This window comes from Ascidia mentula, chromosome 9 (genome assembly GCF_947561715.1).
Source record: "Ascidia mentula chromosome 9, kaAscMent1.1, whole genome shotgun sequence".
Lineage (NCBI taxonomy): Eukaryota > Metazoa > Chordata > Ascidiacea > Phlebobranchia > Ascidiidae > Ascidia > Ascidia mentula.
The window spans coordinates 8,278,685-8,294,679 of NC_138574.1; the positions used below are offsets into that span (position 1 = coordinate 8,278,685).

Here is a 15,995-nt window from a genome sequence, read left to right on the forward strand (position 1 = left end):
GTCGCGAATCTTGCGTGTATCTGGTAGTTATCACAAAAGGAGAATCGACTGTGTCACTGTTTCAATGAGAAAATGAAAATCCCAACGTGTTGATATTTAACGACTGATTCCATGCGCCATTAATTAGGTTGGAATGAAGGCTGGCTTGGGACACATTTTCTTAAACCACATACAAAGTAAGTTTTGCGAAGTAACAACACTTTTATGCAGAATGACCTAGGTAACTACACTGCTTGTTGTATGATGGCCTGCACAATAAAAAAAATCCATGTGTTATCTTCAGTGAAAACGTGATGCGTAACGTCCATGTGGAATCGGGTCATTTCTTAGTACTTCCCAGGTTGGACGCTCCCCTCTCAACGAAGTCTGACTCTCATCACTCAGTTTGTCTCCAGTCGGTCGCGACAGAGTTGGCGGGTATAAGTGGCCGTAATTGTCGCCATACATTCTATCATCATAGCGGCGTTCTACCTGGCGGTTTGAACCTGTTGCAAAAGGAGCAGGTATCGGGTGGCGAGAAACAGACGGGGACGCGAAGTTGTTCTGCGCCATTAGCCTCTGTACGCGACGCTTTACCGCTCCCGGGCGGGGAAAGCTTGGATTACGAGCAAGTGGAGAGTGTTTCGGTGTTGGACCGAACGTCACATTGCGTTTTGCTGAAATTCGTCGAGGACGCGGTTGAGACAGGGGGTCGTCACGTGCCGGCGAAAGTCTTTCGCGGCGCCTGCTCTTCCTCGAAGAAGAAATATTTCTCCAGTAGCGTTGCACCATTTTTGGAATTGAGCCATCACGATAAATCTGCGGCCAACCACGACTGACGATATTTTTACGACTACGCTGCTCGTAGCGAGCTGGATGCGGTCTTTGGTTGTAAGCGTTATACGGATCGAACATGTTTTGTCTGGGCACCCGCGGGTTGTTATTACCCACAGCTTGCGATTCATCCATGTTGCGCCATTTTCGTCGATAGTCAGGGTTGGATTCAAGGGTTGAATACGGGTAGTCCCTTTGTAACGTGTCGTTGTATCCGCTGTCACTTTCCTCGGCTAAAGTTCGAAATGGTTGGTTACGAAAATGCCTTGCTTCTATCATTGGTCCCTTGTCGGTGGTTCTGGGATAACCCCTGTACCTTTCCACTATAAAACTTCTACCGGTGTTGTTCCACGTATCGTGTCCGTATCCTGGTGTAATATCGTCGCTATCGAGGCTGTTCATCTCAAATGACAATGGAGAAACCCTGAATATTTTGAACAAATTTAAACCTTTTTGCAGAGTATTTTTTAGTGCTATACTTTCACAACCATGTTTCCAGCACAAATGGAAGTCATTATACATTAGTAGTTGTAGCAAACGATTTGCAATATGATACTCTGTGACCCTTAATTATAGCCCATTGTCAACAATGTGAGTATAACGTCAGTCAATAAGTAACAGCAGCAGTGCACAACACAGGGCAAGCGTGCTTAATTTAATAGGCCATTAAGTTCCCTTGGCTACAGAATCTCAACATGGCGTTAGCAATATAAAACTACCGCACGTATAATTGAAACAGGAAGCTGGCGTTACGTAATACAATTAACAGTAAATAGGACATAACCTGTTTTTCTTGACTGGTTTGTTGCAACCTGCAAACGTCAACTCCGCTGTCTGACGGTAAGGTTTAAACTGGGTCAGGTTAATGATTGGAATAACGGCAGGAGGGAGTAGCAGGGATGCGTAGATAATAATATCAAACCAAATAAGGACATCGCGCGGAAAGATGAGCGTGAACCTGAGGATGATTCCAACCTAACAAGCAAAAATAGACTTATTTTTGTGAAATCAATTGAAAATAAATAAAATAGTTATTTGAACATTTGAATTAAAACGTGTGACAAATCGGTTCACGTGAAATTTCACCTGAAACATATATTTGCAGACGCATTTGACACATATTTAAAATGATATCTACACAATAAATAAAATTTATATAATTCCTTTCTAATTTAGAACTTGCCGTTAGAGGGAGGTAAAGTATTATGGTCGCCATAGTGATCCAAACAGCGGCGTGACTGTGCATCGACCAGAATTTTGTCTTCATTATAATAATGCCAAAAATAATTGAACATCGGTTTCCAGTACTTTTGTTAAAACTGTTCTCGGATCTATGAGCTTGTATCAGAAGATAGAAGAATCCGAGAAGTAGGAACAAAATGAAAGACAGAAACCCAAATGCCTGTAAATTATTTGATTAGAGGACAAAAATATTGGAATCTTTCTTTTTTTAAAAAAAAGCTTAATTTTTGTACCAATAAATCGTTGGAAAAAATGTATGTTTATGTGGGCTTTTGCTAATTTTTAACATGAAAACCAAGCTGTGCAAGTTAATGATATTTTGCTGTCAGTAAAACTCACGAAGAAGACGAATCTAGTTTCCATGTTTTTTTCCAAGTGAGTTGGTAACCAACATAGCTTGAGGAAAGTATTATAATGGTAATGAGCGCCCGCTTCTACTGCGGGAAGCCCGAATGAGATGACAACAGCCAGGATCATGCACAGAAATACAATGAGACGTATCGACGAGATCGTATGAACCCTGTAAAGGCAATAATATCATAGTAAAAATAGGCAAATTCAATATTTTTAACGACACAATAGCGATAAATTGCTGTGGTTCTCAGATTTGTATGCATAAGAAATTTCTTTTTTTATCAACTTGCCGTGTAAGTACACTCAAACATATTACCCAACTGCGAGTTGATCAAAATCCCGTTTTTTTTCCTTTGCAATCGAAAATATTTGTTCGCTTTTCATAAACCTTATATAACTTACTTAAGTTTATACATTTTCCAACAGAACGCAGCCATGGATGTGTTCAAGCAAATCATTGTGTTTGATACGAAAGGAATAAAGACAAGCAGACTTAAAATCCAACCAATTGCACGACAAAACTGACCTCCAGATTGCTGACAGTGATGATCGCCATTAACCTGCAATTGCAATTGCTACCTATTATACCGACAGCAATAGGACAGCATGTTATATGAGCCCCATCATCTCTTTCGCAAATTAGATGTATGAAAAGTAACAAGCGAAGAAAAACTAACTTTCACAAATTTATAAATCAGACTGCCGTTGGTGTCGAGTTGGTTATAAGTACTTTCCGAAACTGTCTCGGTCGATTTAGAAAAATCTTCTCTGCTCAACCATTGGAACATAAGAGGAACAAGTAGAAGAACCAACATCTGCAGCACAAACAAGTAAATATGTTGTAAAACACATTATGCAGCTGTTAAAAAATCCATCGTTCCGTTGTAATAGTTGCAAATTACTGCAGAATGGCGCTCTGTTAAAATCAGAGGCATAACAATATAAAAGCGTTGGTTACCAATGCTATTCCGCTAAATGCTCCGATGAGGACACAAGTGCTAAAAAACGTCCTTTCCGATCTCTTGAACGAAACGATGACAATATAAACAAGATATAGGTTTTCCAACATCACAAAGAAAGCGTAAAACTCCACCGAAATCCTCGGGGTTGTCCACTGCAAAACAACAAAAGTTTTAGTAGGAAACGACATATGCGACCACATAACGTGTTTTCAGTGAGCACTCTATGGCAATTTTCATTGTCGGTTATAAACAGACATAATGCTCAATAATCGGGGTGTTTCTAATTCCAGAAGGTGCAATATGCTCCGTTCGTGTTCATAATGTTTTTTAAACAACATAAATTATGCAAATAATTTTCTCTTTTCGGTTGCTTTGTTATGACAAGTGAACTTGAACGTGCGCACATGAGAGCATCATTTCATAGAGCCTGGTTCATTGATAATCCTGCAACACACTTAGGGCTTTGTCCACGTTAAATAAGTAACAAACCATACGTAAATCAGACAGTTACAAGGAATTTTTCGCGCGTTCCACATATGTAAACAAAAAAATTTGCCTCTGACTTGAATTTTATCATTTGATATTGATTATATCGGTTTTCCACGTCCCTTTTTCTATTCAGATTTATTTCTGGGTTTTATATTTCTTTGCGTTTAAGGTTTTGGGTAAATCTAAGCTACAATACTACAATATTAAAACAGCAAATAATCAAAATACTAATCTACTCCCGAACCCGTTGACTTTTATTTCAAATATAACCACGACGTACTGTTTTGGGAACGACAATAACGAAACACAGCGACAAACAACAGATGGCCATACGTTGAAAAAAACACAAAAATGTTAAAACTTACTTCCCAACAAGCTTTATATTCTTTCCACGCCGCATCATCATCGTAAGTCTGTCGGGTTTGAGCTTGAAAGCTTGTTGTATCGGGAATAGGTGGAGCAGTAGTTGCTACTTCATCACCACTTCCCTCAAACATTCTTTTCTACCAAACTTTTTTGAACCGACAAACACTCACAACATACAGGTGTCGCGAATTAACTTTGCAGCGCAAATTATTCTCGACTGGACATGCGAAACGTATAGCAGGAAGCGCAAACTGCTTCTGGCGATGTTTTTATGCAGAGCGCCTATTTGCGCTGTTAAAAAATTCATGAAAAGCAGGAGAGACAACAACGGCCCAACGACATCATTCCACTTTGTGTTGTTGAATTGCAACTTATTTTCGGATTTCGCGCCTCATTTCAAAAACCTTCATTCTAAAGCGGTTTTAAATCTATTTTTTCATTGGACCGAAAGTTTGTCAAAAACAAATAGTGATTTAGAAAGTTCGGGTATTTGTATACGCGAAGTTTTTAAACGTCCTTATAAATGTCGGATATCGCGTGGCCATAATTACGTTTCTGTGCACTACAAGTGTATTATTATTTTTAGCATTCCGCAAGACAAAAAAAAATCAATTACAATTACAATTAAAGTCTTACATCAAAAGTTTTTCGCGTGGTTGTCTGTACCGATCTAGGACCACCAACGAAATTTTCCAACACGCTTGAAAACGACCACAAAACCAGCTGCAAAAAAGCCAATTATAATGCCGACAAAAATTATAGAAAAACGACATGTAAACGTTCTGGTGAAATTTTGCAACTATTTCAGTGCCTTTAGCGTTTTGTCTCACTGACCGCACAAGCAATGTAGTGTGTTCGGTTTTCAGCAGCAAGCAAAGGTTTAGCAGGAAAGAAATATTTTCTTAATACACAAGAACATGATTTTTTAATGCAAGGAAGAATGTATTGATAAATATTTAGGACTGCATCTATGGTTCAAAGACAGACTGTCACGAGGTGTTCAAATATTGTCAGGTAGATTGTGAACACTTCGGTTGGAGCCCGAAACATCTTGAAACGACAAGTAAATGGCATCATGTTGTGAAGTTGTCACTCTAGGGGAGTTGGTAGGGGTGCCTGCAGAGAGGTTGTTGCCAATTGCAGAAACCGTAGACGAAATACGAGAAGGGATCGATCGAAATACTGAAGCTGGTGGTGATTTAAAAAAAAATTTTCTTATTTGATGTCAGCGTATATTCTTACGTTTTGGGCAGTATATACACGTAGAAGCGAAAAATACGATACAACCGAACAACAAGAGAATCGCGTTTATTTGCCGAGAAAATTTCTAAACCTCTTTCGTATTTAGCAAAAAGTTTGCCAGCTATATCTAGATATTCCTTAATCAACCAAACTTTGTTACCGATTCGGGATCTCATTCCCAGTCTAACGTCGTTGTCAAAAACTTCTGACGAATCATTGCCGCTGTTTTGTGAACGCTTGTTCCTGTGGTACTGCACTATTTAAAAAATATCAATGTTAAAAAAGGTTCCGGGAAAGTGAAAAAGTAACAAACCTTCACAGACTGATATATATTTCACGCCATTTTTACTTGTTAAGGTTTGTCGAAATGATAAAATATTTAAACTTCTAAAGAATCCAAACTTTAGAGTTTGTTTTTTGTATTGTTACAGTTTAATACCTGGGCTAATGTAAGTTCGTTCTTGAGAAGAAGCAACGGAATGGCCGTAAAATGGCGTACTTGTGTTTGAAGGAGTAACAGTTCCACCTTGGTGACGTCCTTTACAAAAAATATTTATTATCGGTTTTAAATACTCATTAAGATATTTTTTGTCTTTATCCATCGAAAGTCCATCATATCACACGCTGTTCTGACGAGTCTCGCCTTTTTCGGTTATAAGCAATGCGCAGGTGTAACTTACTTGAGGCGTTAGAATCTATGAGGTCAGCGTAATCACCCGAAGGCTTAGAGCAGTTTGCATCTCTCGGTCCGTTAATAGGACGTTTGTTATGTGCACCTCTGATACGAGCGTAAACTAGGTCTCTGCTGGAAGCGTTGGAATCTTGGTCGTCTGGCACGTATGGAGTAATTTGGATCGATGGTATGACGACAGGACATGCCGCGTTGCCTTTGTTGTTGTTCGGTCGCATGTTGTTGTTGCATAACTATAAGAATGTGAAGATACGGTAAACCCGACAAACCTTACATGGAATGATAGATGATAGCATCTATAGGTGCTTACGTTGTCGCTTTCCTTGGCTCGGGACGCGCGATTAGCTCTGCCGATGACCACCATTCCGTTATTCTTTGTAATTTTTCTCTTAAGTTTATTTTTGCGAAATCTCCAAGACAGTACCGCTATCCCACCAGCTAGTATGAGCAATCCGAGAACGGTTGACAACACAGCAACCGCCAGCACGTACGAAAAGCATCCGCTCTCTTGCGTGGAAGACATTCTTCTGCTGAAATGTGGTCAAGTTGTTCTGCTACTCTGTGGTTTCAAACGAGTGGTTTGAACCGCAATATAAGGCTTTCGAGGTAGACACAGCGCCGACATTCTGTTGATTGCAGTACACGGAAGTTGCCCGAAACGATAATCGTTCTACGTTTTTGACAAGCCTTTAATTGCTCGCATGATTTTGTCCTCAAAGAGTCTTCAGGCTTCTTTCGACCTAGCGTGTATTTCTGACGTGCCTAGGTCGTCTCTAGTTAATTTTGTACATTAAAGGATATTGTTGCCAGGGATTTTCCATGAAATAATGTATTTTCTTCTCAAATGTACTTTTAACGACGTGTGTGATACACTTATATTAAAGACTGGATTAATAAGCTCCGCAAAGTAAAGTGTGACTGATGGTTGGTGGCGATAGCTCGTAAGTTTGGCATTGTTTGCTGCCAAAACCGAATATGTTGCTGAGAAACTACTGGACTCAAGGTTTGGGCAAAGTTGATTCTGCTTTGCGGCTAAATTTAAAGTAATTTTGTGGACCTGCTTGTACATACCAGAAAACTTGCGACCCCTATTTGTAAATAATGTTTCTTATTTAATTGAAATGCATTTGGCCGATATTTGTCCTTGTTCTATGCAAACTACCTGAAACCCGATATATCAGCGGCAGTTTTATTACAGGGGATAAATAAAGACAAGGTTCACAACCGCATATATTTTTTTGCAAAAAGCGCATTTGTAAGAGTTTTGTTTATTGTCCAACCATTTAAATAAATAACTTACCTGATAAAAAAGGACGTTGCTGAACAAAACATATCACAATTTGTTGACGATGAGATATGAGCACCATCAGCAATTGGACCAATGTAACTAGCAACATATCAGATTTCAGGTACAACATCTTCGTGTTACAAACCCTTTCTATGCCACTTCTCCCACTATAGGAAGTTTGCATTTCTCAACACTAAATTATCTGTGCAAAAATCTAAAACAAAACAGCGACAAATTTATGTTCAAATTTGTTATTTGTATAGTGACATAGTTCCGTTTACTCAATCCGAGTTGGTGATGGTCAACGTGACACAGTCGTTACTTTGGTTACTCTGCATAATTGGCAACGTTACCTTGATTCTGGTCCTGCGCAACCTTGGAAAGGAAAGGTAAACGCTTTCCTGATATTTGCTTTTATAAATTTACATACTTTTTTATTATCCCCAGGTCGATGCTTGATTTATTCATCATCAGCTTATGTTTTGCCGATCTTTTCTCCTCCTCGATTGCGTGGATCGACGTTTACAACAGAACATGGGGCTACAGCGACTTCTCCTTGCCAAGTTTTTTGTGTGCAGTAAGTTTTACATTCGTTTGCTCGGTTAATGTATTTCCTACATATTTGTGTGCGTTTTTAATGAAATTGGTATTTGTAACAGATATACAGTGACTGTTTGTATGGTGGAAAAGTTTTTGCAGATAATCAAGGCGTAAGCATTTAAATTTTGTGCAGACGTTTTGGAGTGTAAACCTATGGATGTCCTACGTGACTTCAGTTCACATTTTGAGTTACGCCGTTTTACGTTTCGTTGCAGTATATTATCCAGTGAAAATCAGACAAATAAGTTTAAAAACTATTAAGGTTGGTTTTGCATCATTCCGGGCATTTTAAACGAAACATGTCAATAAAATAAACTATTTTTTAAGATTTGGGTTCTTTCTATATGGATCGCTACATGTGTCTGTGGCTTTGTTCCAATGTTTGTTTTTAGCGGGATCGAAAACAGACCGCGGTTGACAAAAATTGTAGACGCGGCATGGCCTCTCTGCGCCCAAAGGAGGGAATGGTAAAATTAACATACAACAGCAAATACTTATTTACTAATTTTGTTCATGTATTTTCTTGCAAGTATTTTTAACGAAACGCAGACAATTAATATTAGATTTTGTTTATATCTTCTTGTATCCTACAGTAAATTTAACCACATAATTAAATATTATTAAAACGTATAGTTTTTAGCAGTTTCTGAATATTCTTTTAATCGTGTAGTTTTTAATTAAAATTTGTTATTTAAAGGATAGGAGTTTTTAAGAGGTACACCCACTTCGCTTATCCTGTATTCTTCTACATCCCTATCCTCGTAACTGCGGTTGTGTCGGTGGGAATTACACTGATTATTTTAAAACGACGGCGGGAAGTTTCTCAAATCATTTCCACGGCTGCGATGCGCTCCAGAGTGGAAAGGGAAAATATGGCCTTTCTTCAGTTGTCGGTTATCGTCCAAGTTTTCCTTCTTGGTTACATTCCATTTACAGGTTAGCACGCCGCAAGTAATTGAACATATTGTTTCTGTATACATACTAGTTGTTCTCATGTATAGACTCATCAACACAATTAATTCGTCCCGTAAGGTGGTGGTGTTGTCACAGTTTGTCTATTAATCACTTGTCCATTGATTAAACAGACAAAGCAACTCATATCAAGCCAAATAAAATATGGCATGTTCAATTTAAAGACATGTCGATTTGTGATGAAGTATTTAAGTTACACAAAATTACAACAATTGCTAAACTGAACTTTATACGTAAACTGTTTTAATCAGCTTATGAGTTTTTCACTACCACCATTGACGGAGATACGATGGACGAATGGCAAAGTAACTGGAGATTTGATGCAGCTCAGAACATTTGCATGCGCATATCAGACTGCTTGAACCCGTTTCTTTACACTCTTACCTCAAGGTAAACGGGTTTCCTCCTCTCATTTCCTTGTAATATCACGAACTTTGCAGGAAACTCAAGACAGCTACACGAAACCTGTTCGCCGGATTTTGCCGTTACAAACGATAATGAAGTGATATCAAAGTTTGGTTCTGTGTCATTGTTCGTATATCTCAAACATGCGTATTGCAAAATACAGATCCAAAATCACAAAACATTGTGGATGTTTTAGGTAAAAAGATGCGGAAGGACAATAGTGTGGTGAGTGTAAACGGGTTCTTTTAGTGGCGCTGTACTAACACCAATGCGCGTTACGTGACACTATGAACTCAAGGTATTTGGTGATTACTTTCGCGCATGACTTTTATCATATATATATATATATATATATATTTAAGTAACGACACTTGGTGCTAGTCACCACGCTATGTCATCCGTATCACGCAAAGCAATTTTGCCGGAAAATGTCGTTAATTCAATGATGTTTTGCTTTTAATTGATTGCATTGGTCAAAAATTGAGTTGGCACATAGGTCAAAACGTAGGTACATGGGTATATATAACAACAACATACCTCACAACTATAGGTCAAGGTTGACCATCTCTTGTCCTCTGAATAAACAAATCGTATGACAGTGTTTTTTTGGCTTTTAAAGAAAGTATGTCCAAAGAGGCAAGTAACTAAAAGTAACTATTTTATTTATTACATGAGCGACGAATAGGATGGATAAAATTCGGAGTATATGCATGTCCAGAGATATAACCTGGACTCGCAAACCGTTGTAATTGAAATCAAACAATATATTACACCTTCCTGTACCCACAACAAACAGAAAGGTCCAAACCAATATAAATCATATATTAAATTGCTACCTTTTCAATATGATTTAATTGCATGTACGTGTGTACGACGTAGAATTACAGCTGGCTCGTTGGCGATGCTTAATAACACCCGGAAATTGCCCTGTGTCACAGGCCTTGTTTCCTATTACCGATTACCGTCCTGCAGACCACCGCCAGTCATAATACCCCTGTTTAAATCGATGACGTATCAACATGATGACTCCCGTTGTAGATAAGTGACGCAAACCGATGAGGGTTCATCTGATTCTGTGGCGTTTATTAGTGAATGGCAGATGAGAATAGGAGGAAAGTTTTTTCGAAAGCTTTCGGTTTTGGACGCACGGTTATTACGTTTTTTTTCTGCGTTTAGATCGAAATGTACCGATATTAGCAAAAAGATTGTTAATTGTGCGTTTACCTGTTCGACCAAAGCAAAGCCTCTTTGGCATTTTACTTGTGGAACTTTGGACATGGATCTAAAGCTCTTGTTCGTTCTTTTGACATTATTTTTAATGGACCATGTCGTCGCTTACAACGTAGCAACGCTGAACACGAAAGCAATCATGAGTGACAATGTTAACGGATCTTCTGGGTCTTCTTACTTTGGATTCAGTTTCACAATTCACGTAAACGATTCATACAACCCTCCGGATGTACGGTACGTATTTTTTACGATACAACGTTAATCTACTGAAGTGTGTGAGATGCATGCAATTAGTTTTGATCAGCTGTTTCGCACTGCTGATGAATATATAGTTTTGTGTTGAAAACAACTTTATATTTACTTGCTATATGGTCAGCTATTCCTTAGTTTTTGTTACTTAATGTTTAGGCATGTAAGTAATTAACTTATAACTATAACTTGCTATAAAACTTTTCCATGAGAAACGTTTATTCAAGTTAATTTGTCATGAAATTACAAACATTGTTTGGATTTAAGTGCCGGATTGTTTTGCACTGCTGTAAAAAAATACGAATATTTCAAACAGATTGATGGTTGGATCACCAAAATCAAGCAGTGGAGTAGCGGAAAACGCAACAAACCCTCTTACACCTCCCAGCCCTCTAACACCAGGAGATATCCACGACTGTTCATTAAGTTTTACTTCACAACATATTTGTACTTCAGTGTTGCCAGGTTTATCCGCTTCGAGTTCAATAAGTGACGGAGATGCTGTAGGTTTAAGCATTGTTTCACATCCCAATGCTGAAGCCGTGACGGTAAGATATGCAGTACGAATTTGTTTACATACACAGCAGACAATTAATCAAACATGCTGAAAGTCTCGCTTGCGTGGCGATGTAGGCAAAACGATGCTTTTATGTAAACATTGTTACATACAGCCTAATGTGCAAAATACATTTACATTCTAAAGTCCTGGAGTCCATCCATATTTTGTCCAGATTAAAACTATGCAACAGTATATGCTATCACTTTTTTTTATCAACTGTTTATTCATATCACAGTTTTTTTCTTATTATTTCTGTGTATTTGACACTTTGTAGACTTGCGCTCCTCTCAGAAAAAGAAATTGCACTCAATTTTATTTTAACACCGGTGCCTGTTTTACAACTCATGATTACGGACTGACGTGGAATGACGACGTGTCTGCATCAACAACAGGTCTGGCGCCGTAAAACGCATGTTCACTACGTAAACACAGTGTTTGCATAATTTTCAGACTGTCCGGGAGCTCCATTGGACCTTATGATTGTTCTTGATGGCTCTGGATCAGTAACACCAAGAAACTTTGAAATTGTAAAGAACTGGACAAAAGATGTGGCCTCTTCCTTCGACTTTATGAGCGCCAACATCGGTGTTGTGCAATATTCCCATCTCCTAGAAAAGTCAGAATATATTGCATTGTAGAATTTGTTCATGTATTTAGAATATTTTTATGTGGAAAAAGATATGACACAAACATCATTTGTTTTCCAGTGTCTCCTTATTGGATCAACCAGAAATGAAGGTCGAAATCAAAATTGGAGAATATAATAATTTTGCTTCATTTTCAGTACGTTACATATAAATAGCGTTTATATTTTTATCATTTTTACCAGTAGCATTAAAATTTTTCAAATCAAAGTGTGGGATAGGAAGAATAGTAATTTTTGTATCATCATACGTGCGTAAAATATTTGACTGCATGTTATCCCGCAAAACGATCTGTAGACAGCTCAGATGGATGTTTTAATGAGAAAAATATATTTCGCCTAAAAAGGCATCATCAGTTTCTCCAACTGCCAAAAAGGAAAAACAGAAAGGAAAAAGTCAAGTACCTAACGCAAAAAAACATCCATCTGAGCTGTCTCCAGATAGTTTTATGGAATTTAATATATAATTGTATCTATACGGTGTGCGATCGACAGCCTGCCAGGGGCCTTTGGTTTTTTAAATTGAACCAGTTTTTATTCATTAATCACATTGGGATGTTATCCCGTTTATTATAATTTGTTCTTGTAGAGAGCTGTGGATAACATTGTCTATTTCCAACATACAACTTACACCGCTCACGCTATCAACAGAACTGTCATCGAGTTTATGAACTCCCCGAGGTTTTTTGACCCAGACGTACCAAAAGTGATGATAGTTTTGACGGATGGATAGTAAGTTGTACTGCTATTGCTGTCAGGCATATTACAATATAAAATAGACTGATCTTCTGGCATAAAATTAACGTACTGTATTCTTCCGACGTTTCGTCTACCATACAGTCAGACTTCACCAAGGTTGAAATGTTAATTTAATGCCAGAAGATCAGTCTATTTTGGATGGTAAGTTGTTATAAAATTCGAAAATGTGAGCAAGAGAATGTTAAGTTGATATGTCATTACAAAAAGTATAATTTTAAAAAAGTTATTGGAATAGGTTTCATTGTTTTTAGCTGTAATTTATTTAGGTCTATTGTTGATTACAGTTCTTCAGATCCTGACAAATTGCCGGGTGCCGCAGAATATGCCAGAAGCATGGGCATCATACCGTATGCCATTGGCGTCGGTGGGTTCAATCGCAGAGAGCTTGAGGTAAGATTAAACCAAAATCTTGCACATAAAAATTAGGTCTGTAAGAATACGGGTCCCACTTGGACTTGTTGTCAATGGTTTCTCTTTATGGATATTCCAGACTATTGCCACTGGTATCAGATACAACAGTACTCGTGTTTTCACTTTGGCCAACTTTCAACTGCTCGGAACGCTCGTGGACCAACTATCAACTTCCATCCTTGGAATTCTGGAAGGTAAAAATACTTCCGAATTTAGCGACTATTTTTGCCCATGTATTAAGTGGAGAGTGTTTTAAGGTGGATCAATTGTAAACAGCAACACCACCAACGAGTTGCAGCAAGCAGAAGTCGGACTACATGGGATCTACGGACAGGTATAAAGCGTAAGAAGGTGCAATGTGTGTGTGTTCTGGTTGTTGGGCTGACTTGTGCTGGTTGTCTGCCTGTTGAGTGGTTGATTGAATCGCGCGTTAGGAGACACAGAGGTCAGGTTGAATCCTAAAAGACGAACGTTGCAAAAAAGAACAATACAAGGTTTGATTCATCAAAGGTTAGTATTCTTCTGTTGTTGGAATTCGTGTTACGTATGTTTCGTTTGATGCATTGCGTATAATGCATCACAGATATCCCCGCGTCACAGCAAGTGGATGAAAATATCGATGACAAGGCTATGATTTTCAATTACGCACGTTTCAATGACCACTGTTTCTGGTGGTAGGTTTATACATCAGATGACAATGAATTGCCTCGAACGCAGGACAACGATTTTAGACTGACTTCCGACAAATACATCATATAAGTTTTGTTTGAAATTTAAACTTTTGCGCATGTCGCCAAGCTTTCTTACAAGGTTTATGTTTCGAAATACTGATTTCTGTATCAAGACCAGGAAGCTAACCTTTATTCACCAATATGGTAAACTTGTCTTCACAAAAAAAATTACAATCAGTTTTAAACGTGCAAGAACAATCCTAGTCAACCGTTTTGTAATTTAAATCTTTGAAACGTTGGGTGCAACAATTTAAAAGTAGTTCCAAACCGTTAATTGGTCAGCAGGACTTCGCAAAGTTAGTTCTCCGTAACTCTTGTATTTCATGCAATGTTAACAGGTTTTCGTGATCTTCAAAGATTGCTCTGGGGCTCCCAAAAGTTTGGTATAAATATCGAGTTAAGACATAGGAATTCGGTGTCATAACTTTGCATAACAATAAAATCATATTTTTATTTTGCCGAAATCTTTACAAAGATAAACAACACAGCGTACGATTTTCATTTTCCTAGCGAGTGATAAATTGATCAACCATGTATGGCAGGCATTCCGCAGGATAAGGTTTCGTGCAAAGCTGTAAATCAACTAAAAACCCATTATTCGATTATTCCTGCACAATGCAACGCATAAAGTAACACTTCAAACGCAACAGTATGCTCTTGTGTCAAGTTGATCAGATAAGAATAAAAAGTACACATTGGACGTAAATTAGAAAACTTTAAAGACACCAGTGACGTCATAAGGACAAAGAATAACGTACCAAAGACGAAACGTGTAAGTGATGGGGATAGACATTTAATCATTTGATATAGGTGTCCTTGTTCTCAGCACATTCTGGCCACGAATCTCGATCAGGCTTTTTATATATGGGTCGAGCCACATGACCGATCTGGCAATTTTCAGCAGATTACCGAATGATTTTTATGTTGTGTAAGCTGCATACAGATGGCCACAGTTTCGAACTAAAAGGTCTCATCAGTGCAGCTGGTGTGACTTTCAGACGACTTTGCTGACAAAACGGCCAAGCAAAGACTTCAACCTTGTGGTGACTATACAATCGCCGTCATCCGTTGGGCACCAAACTAGGTGCAACTTTACGGAGAAAACAAGGTGGTTACACTACGGCCAAGCAAAGCTCAACCAATAGTGCCGTCAGGCCCCGTGTCACAAAAATCATATGATAAGCAAAGTGGAGCCAATAATATGAATTGTGTACGCTGTTTGGCTCCACTTTGCTTATCATATTATTGGCTCCACTTTGCTTATCATACGATTTTTATGTTTTAGCGACACTTGCGGCGACAGATAATGCAAAGAGCACTTTAAAGTTTTTTTTAGGTAATTCGAAATGTGAAGGAGATGAGGCAGGGTTGGGAGGTCAGTTTTTTCAAATTAGTTATTTTCCTTTTTATTCAATTAAAAAAAACAAAAAAACTGTAAGAACAATCCCAGCCTTTTAGTAATTTAAATATCCAAAACATTAGGCGCGAGAATGTAAAAATAGTTCAAAACCGTTACTTGGTCAATAGGGTCGCCAATTGGTCGCTAAACTCCTGTGTTTTTTGAAACATTCACAGACGGTTCGTGATCTTTAAAGGTCGCCCTGAGACTCCTTAACATTTAGTTTAATTGTCAAGGAACAATTTAAATTATACAATAGGTCGTATCAGTCGCTTTGCTACTTGACAGTTGCTTTCTAATATCTTGGCCCTTTGAGACAAATTGATTTTAAAAATTGGTAAATTGGAAGCAGTAGCTTTTGCGAGTTTCCCCGCATGCATTTTAAAACGATAGAGGTGCATTTTGTGACATCTTTCAAGTTTTTTAGTTTCAAGCAACACTAACATTGTGTCATTCCAAAAACAAGGATGTAAATATGATAAACACAGGAGGAAGAAATCTGTAGACGACAAATCTTCCCAAAAACTATTTCCAACAAATTGCTTTGTTGATTGAAAAAATTGCCGGAAGGTTACAAAATAGATTTCAAA

General features: G+C 38.1%; 3 protein-coding genes across 3 annotated transcripts; 1 reads left to right on the top strand and 2 right to left on the bottom strand.

The window, feature by feature from the left end:
- Positions 1–279: 279 nt before the first annotated feature.
- LOC145914498 (uncharacterized) lies at positions 280–4,357 on the bottom strand. Its single transcript, XM_083002321.1, has 8 exons — positions 4,226–4,357; positions 3,368–3,523; positions 3,087–3,224; positions 2,812–2,969; positions 2,395–2,575; positions 1,997–2,215; positions 1,598–1,788; positions 280–1,237 (listed from the first exon to the last, which is right to left on the bottom strand). The coding sequence occupies exons 1-8, from the start codon at positions 4,355–4,357 to the stop codon at positions 280–282; spliced, it is 2,133 nt and encodes a 710-aa protein (XP_082858447.1).
- Positions 4,358–5,226: 869 nt separating this feature from the next.
- Positions 5,227–6,682, bottom strand: LOC145914500 (uncharacterized). Its single transcript, XM_083002322.1, has 5 exons — positions 6,470–6,682; positions 6,149–6,392; positions 5,908–6,006; positions 5,629–5,724; positions 5,227–5,414 (listed from the first exon to the last, which is right to left on the bottom strand). The coding sequence occupies exons 1-5, from the start codon at positions 6,680–6,682 to the stop codon at positions 5,227–5,229; spliced, it is 840 nt and encodes a 279-aa protein (XP_082858448.1).
- A 1,238-nt stretch (positions 6,683–7,920) lies between these two features.
- On the top strand, positions 7,921–13,627 carry LOC145914501 (integrin alpha-11-like). The gene is made up of 14 exons (XM_083002323.1): positions 7,921–8,024; positions 8,181–8,309; positions 8,375–8,514; positions 8,745–8,983; positions 9,271–9,409; positions 10,601–10,888; positions 11,220–11,451; positions 11,737–11,854; positions 11,913–12,078; positions 12,170–12,245; positions 12,695–12,837; positions 13,149–13,254; positions 13,355–13,469; positions 13,533–13,627. Exons 2-14 carry the CDS (start codon positions 8,205–8,207, stop codon positions 13,613–13,615), a joined length of 1,950 nt encoding a protein of 649 aa, XP_082858449.1. The 5' UTR covers positions 7,921–8,024; positions 8,181–8,204; the 3' UTR covers positions 13,616–13,627.
- The last annotated feature ends 2,368 nt before the right edge of the window (positions 13,628–15,995 follow it).

What these genes read in the sequence shown, in the direction of transcription:
- LOC145914498 (XM_083002321.1), bottom strand. Translation starts at nt 4,357, where the DNA reads ATGTTTGAGGGAAGTGGTGATGAAGTAGCAACTACTGCTCCACCTATT. An exon ending in CATTTAGCGGAATAGCATTG is followed by an intron (nt 3,225 to 3,367) that starts GTAACCAACGCT and finishes TTTGTGCTGCAG; the next exon opens with ATGTTGGTTCTTCTACTTGT. An exon ending in AAACCAGTCAAGAAAAACAG is followed by an intron (nt 1,238 to 1,597) that starts GTTATGTCCTAT and finishes CAAAATATTCAG; the next exon opens with GGTTTCTCCATTGTCATTTG.
- LOC145914500 (XM_083002322.1), bottom strand. Translation starts at nt 6,682, where the DNA reads ATGTCTTCCACGCAAGAGAGCGGATGCTTTTCGTACGTGCTGGCGGTT. An exon ending in CATAGATTCTAACGCCTCAA is followed by an intron (nt 6,007 to 6,148) that starts GTAAGTTACACC and finishes TTTTTTGTAAAG; the next exon opens with GACGTCACCAAGGTGGAACT. An exon ending in ACGAACTTACATTAGCCCAG is followed by an intron (nt 5,725 to 5,907) that starts GTATTAAACTGT and finishes TTTTTTAAATAG; the next exon opens with TGCAGTACCACAGGAACAAG.
- LOC145914501 (XM_083002323.1), top strand. Translation starts at nt 8,205, where the DNA reads ATGTCCTACGTGACTTCAGTTCACATTTTGAGTTACGCCGTTTTACGT. An exon ending in CCAATGCTGAAGCCGTGACG is followed by an intron (nt 11,452 to 11,736) that starts GTAAGATATGCA and finishes GACACTTTGTAG; the next exon opens with ACTTGCGCTCCTCTCAGAAA. An exon ending in CATCCTTGGAATTCTGGAAG is followed by an intron (nt 13,470 to 13,532) that starts GTAAAAATACTT and finishes GAGTGTTTTAAG; the next exon opens with GTGGATCAATTGTAAACAGC.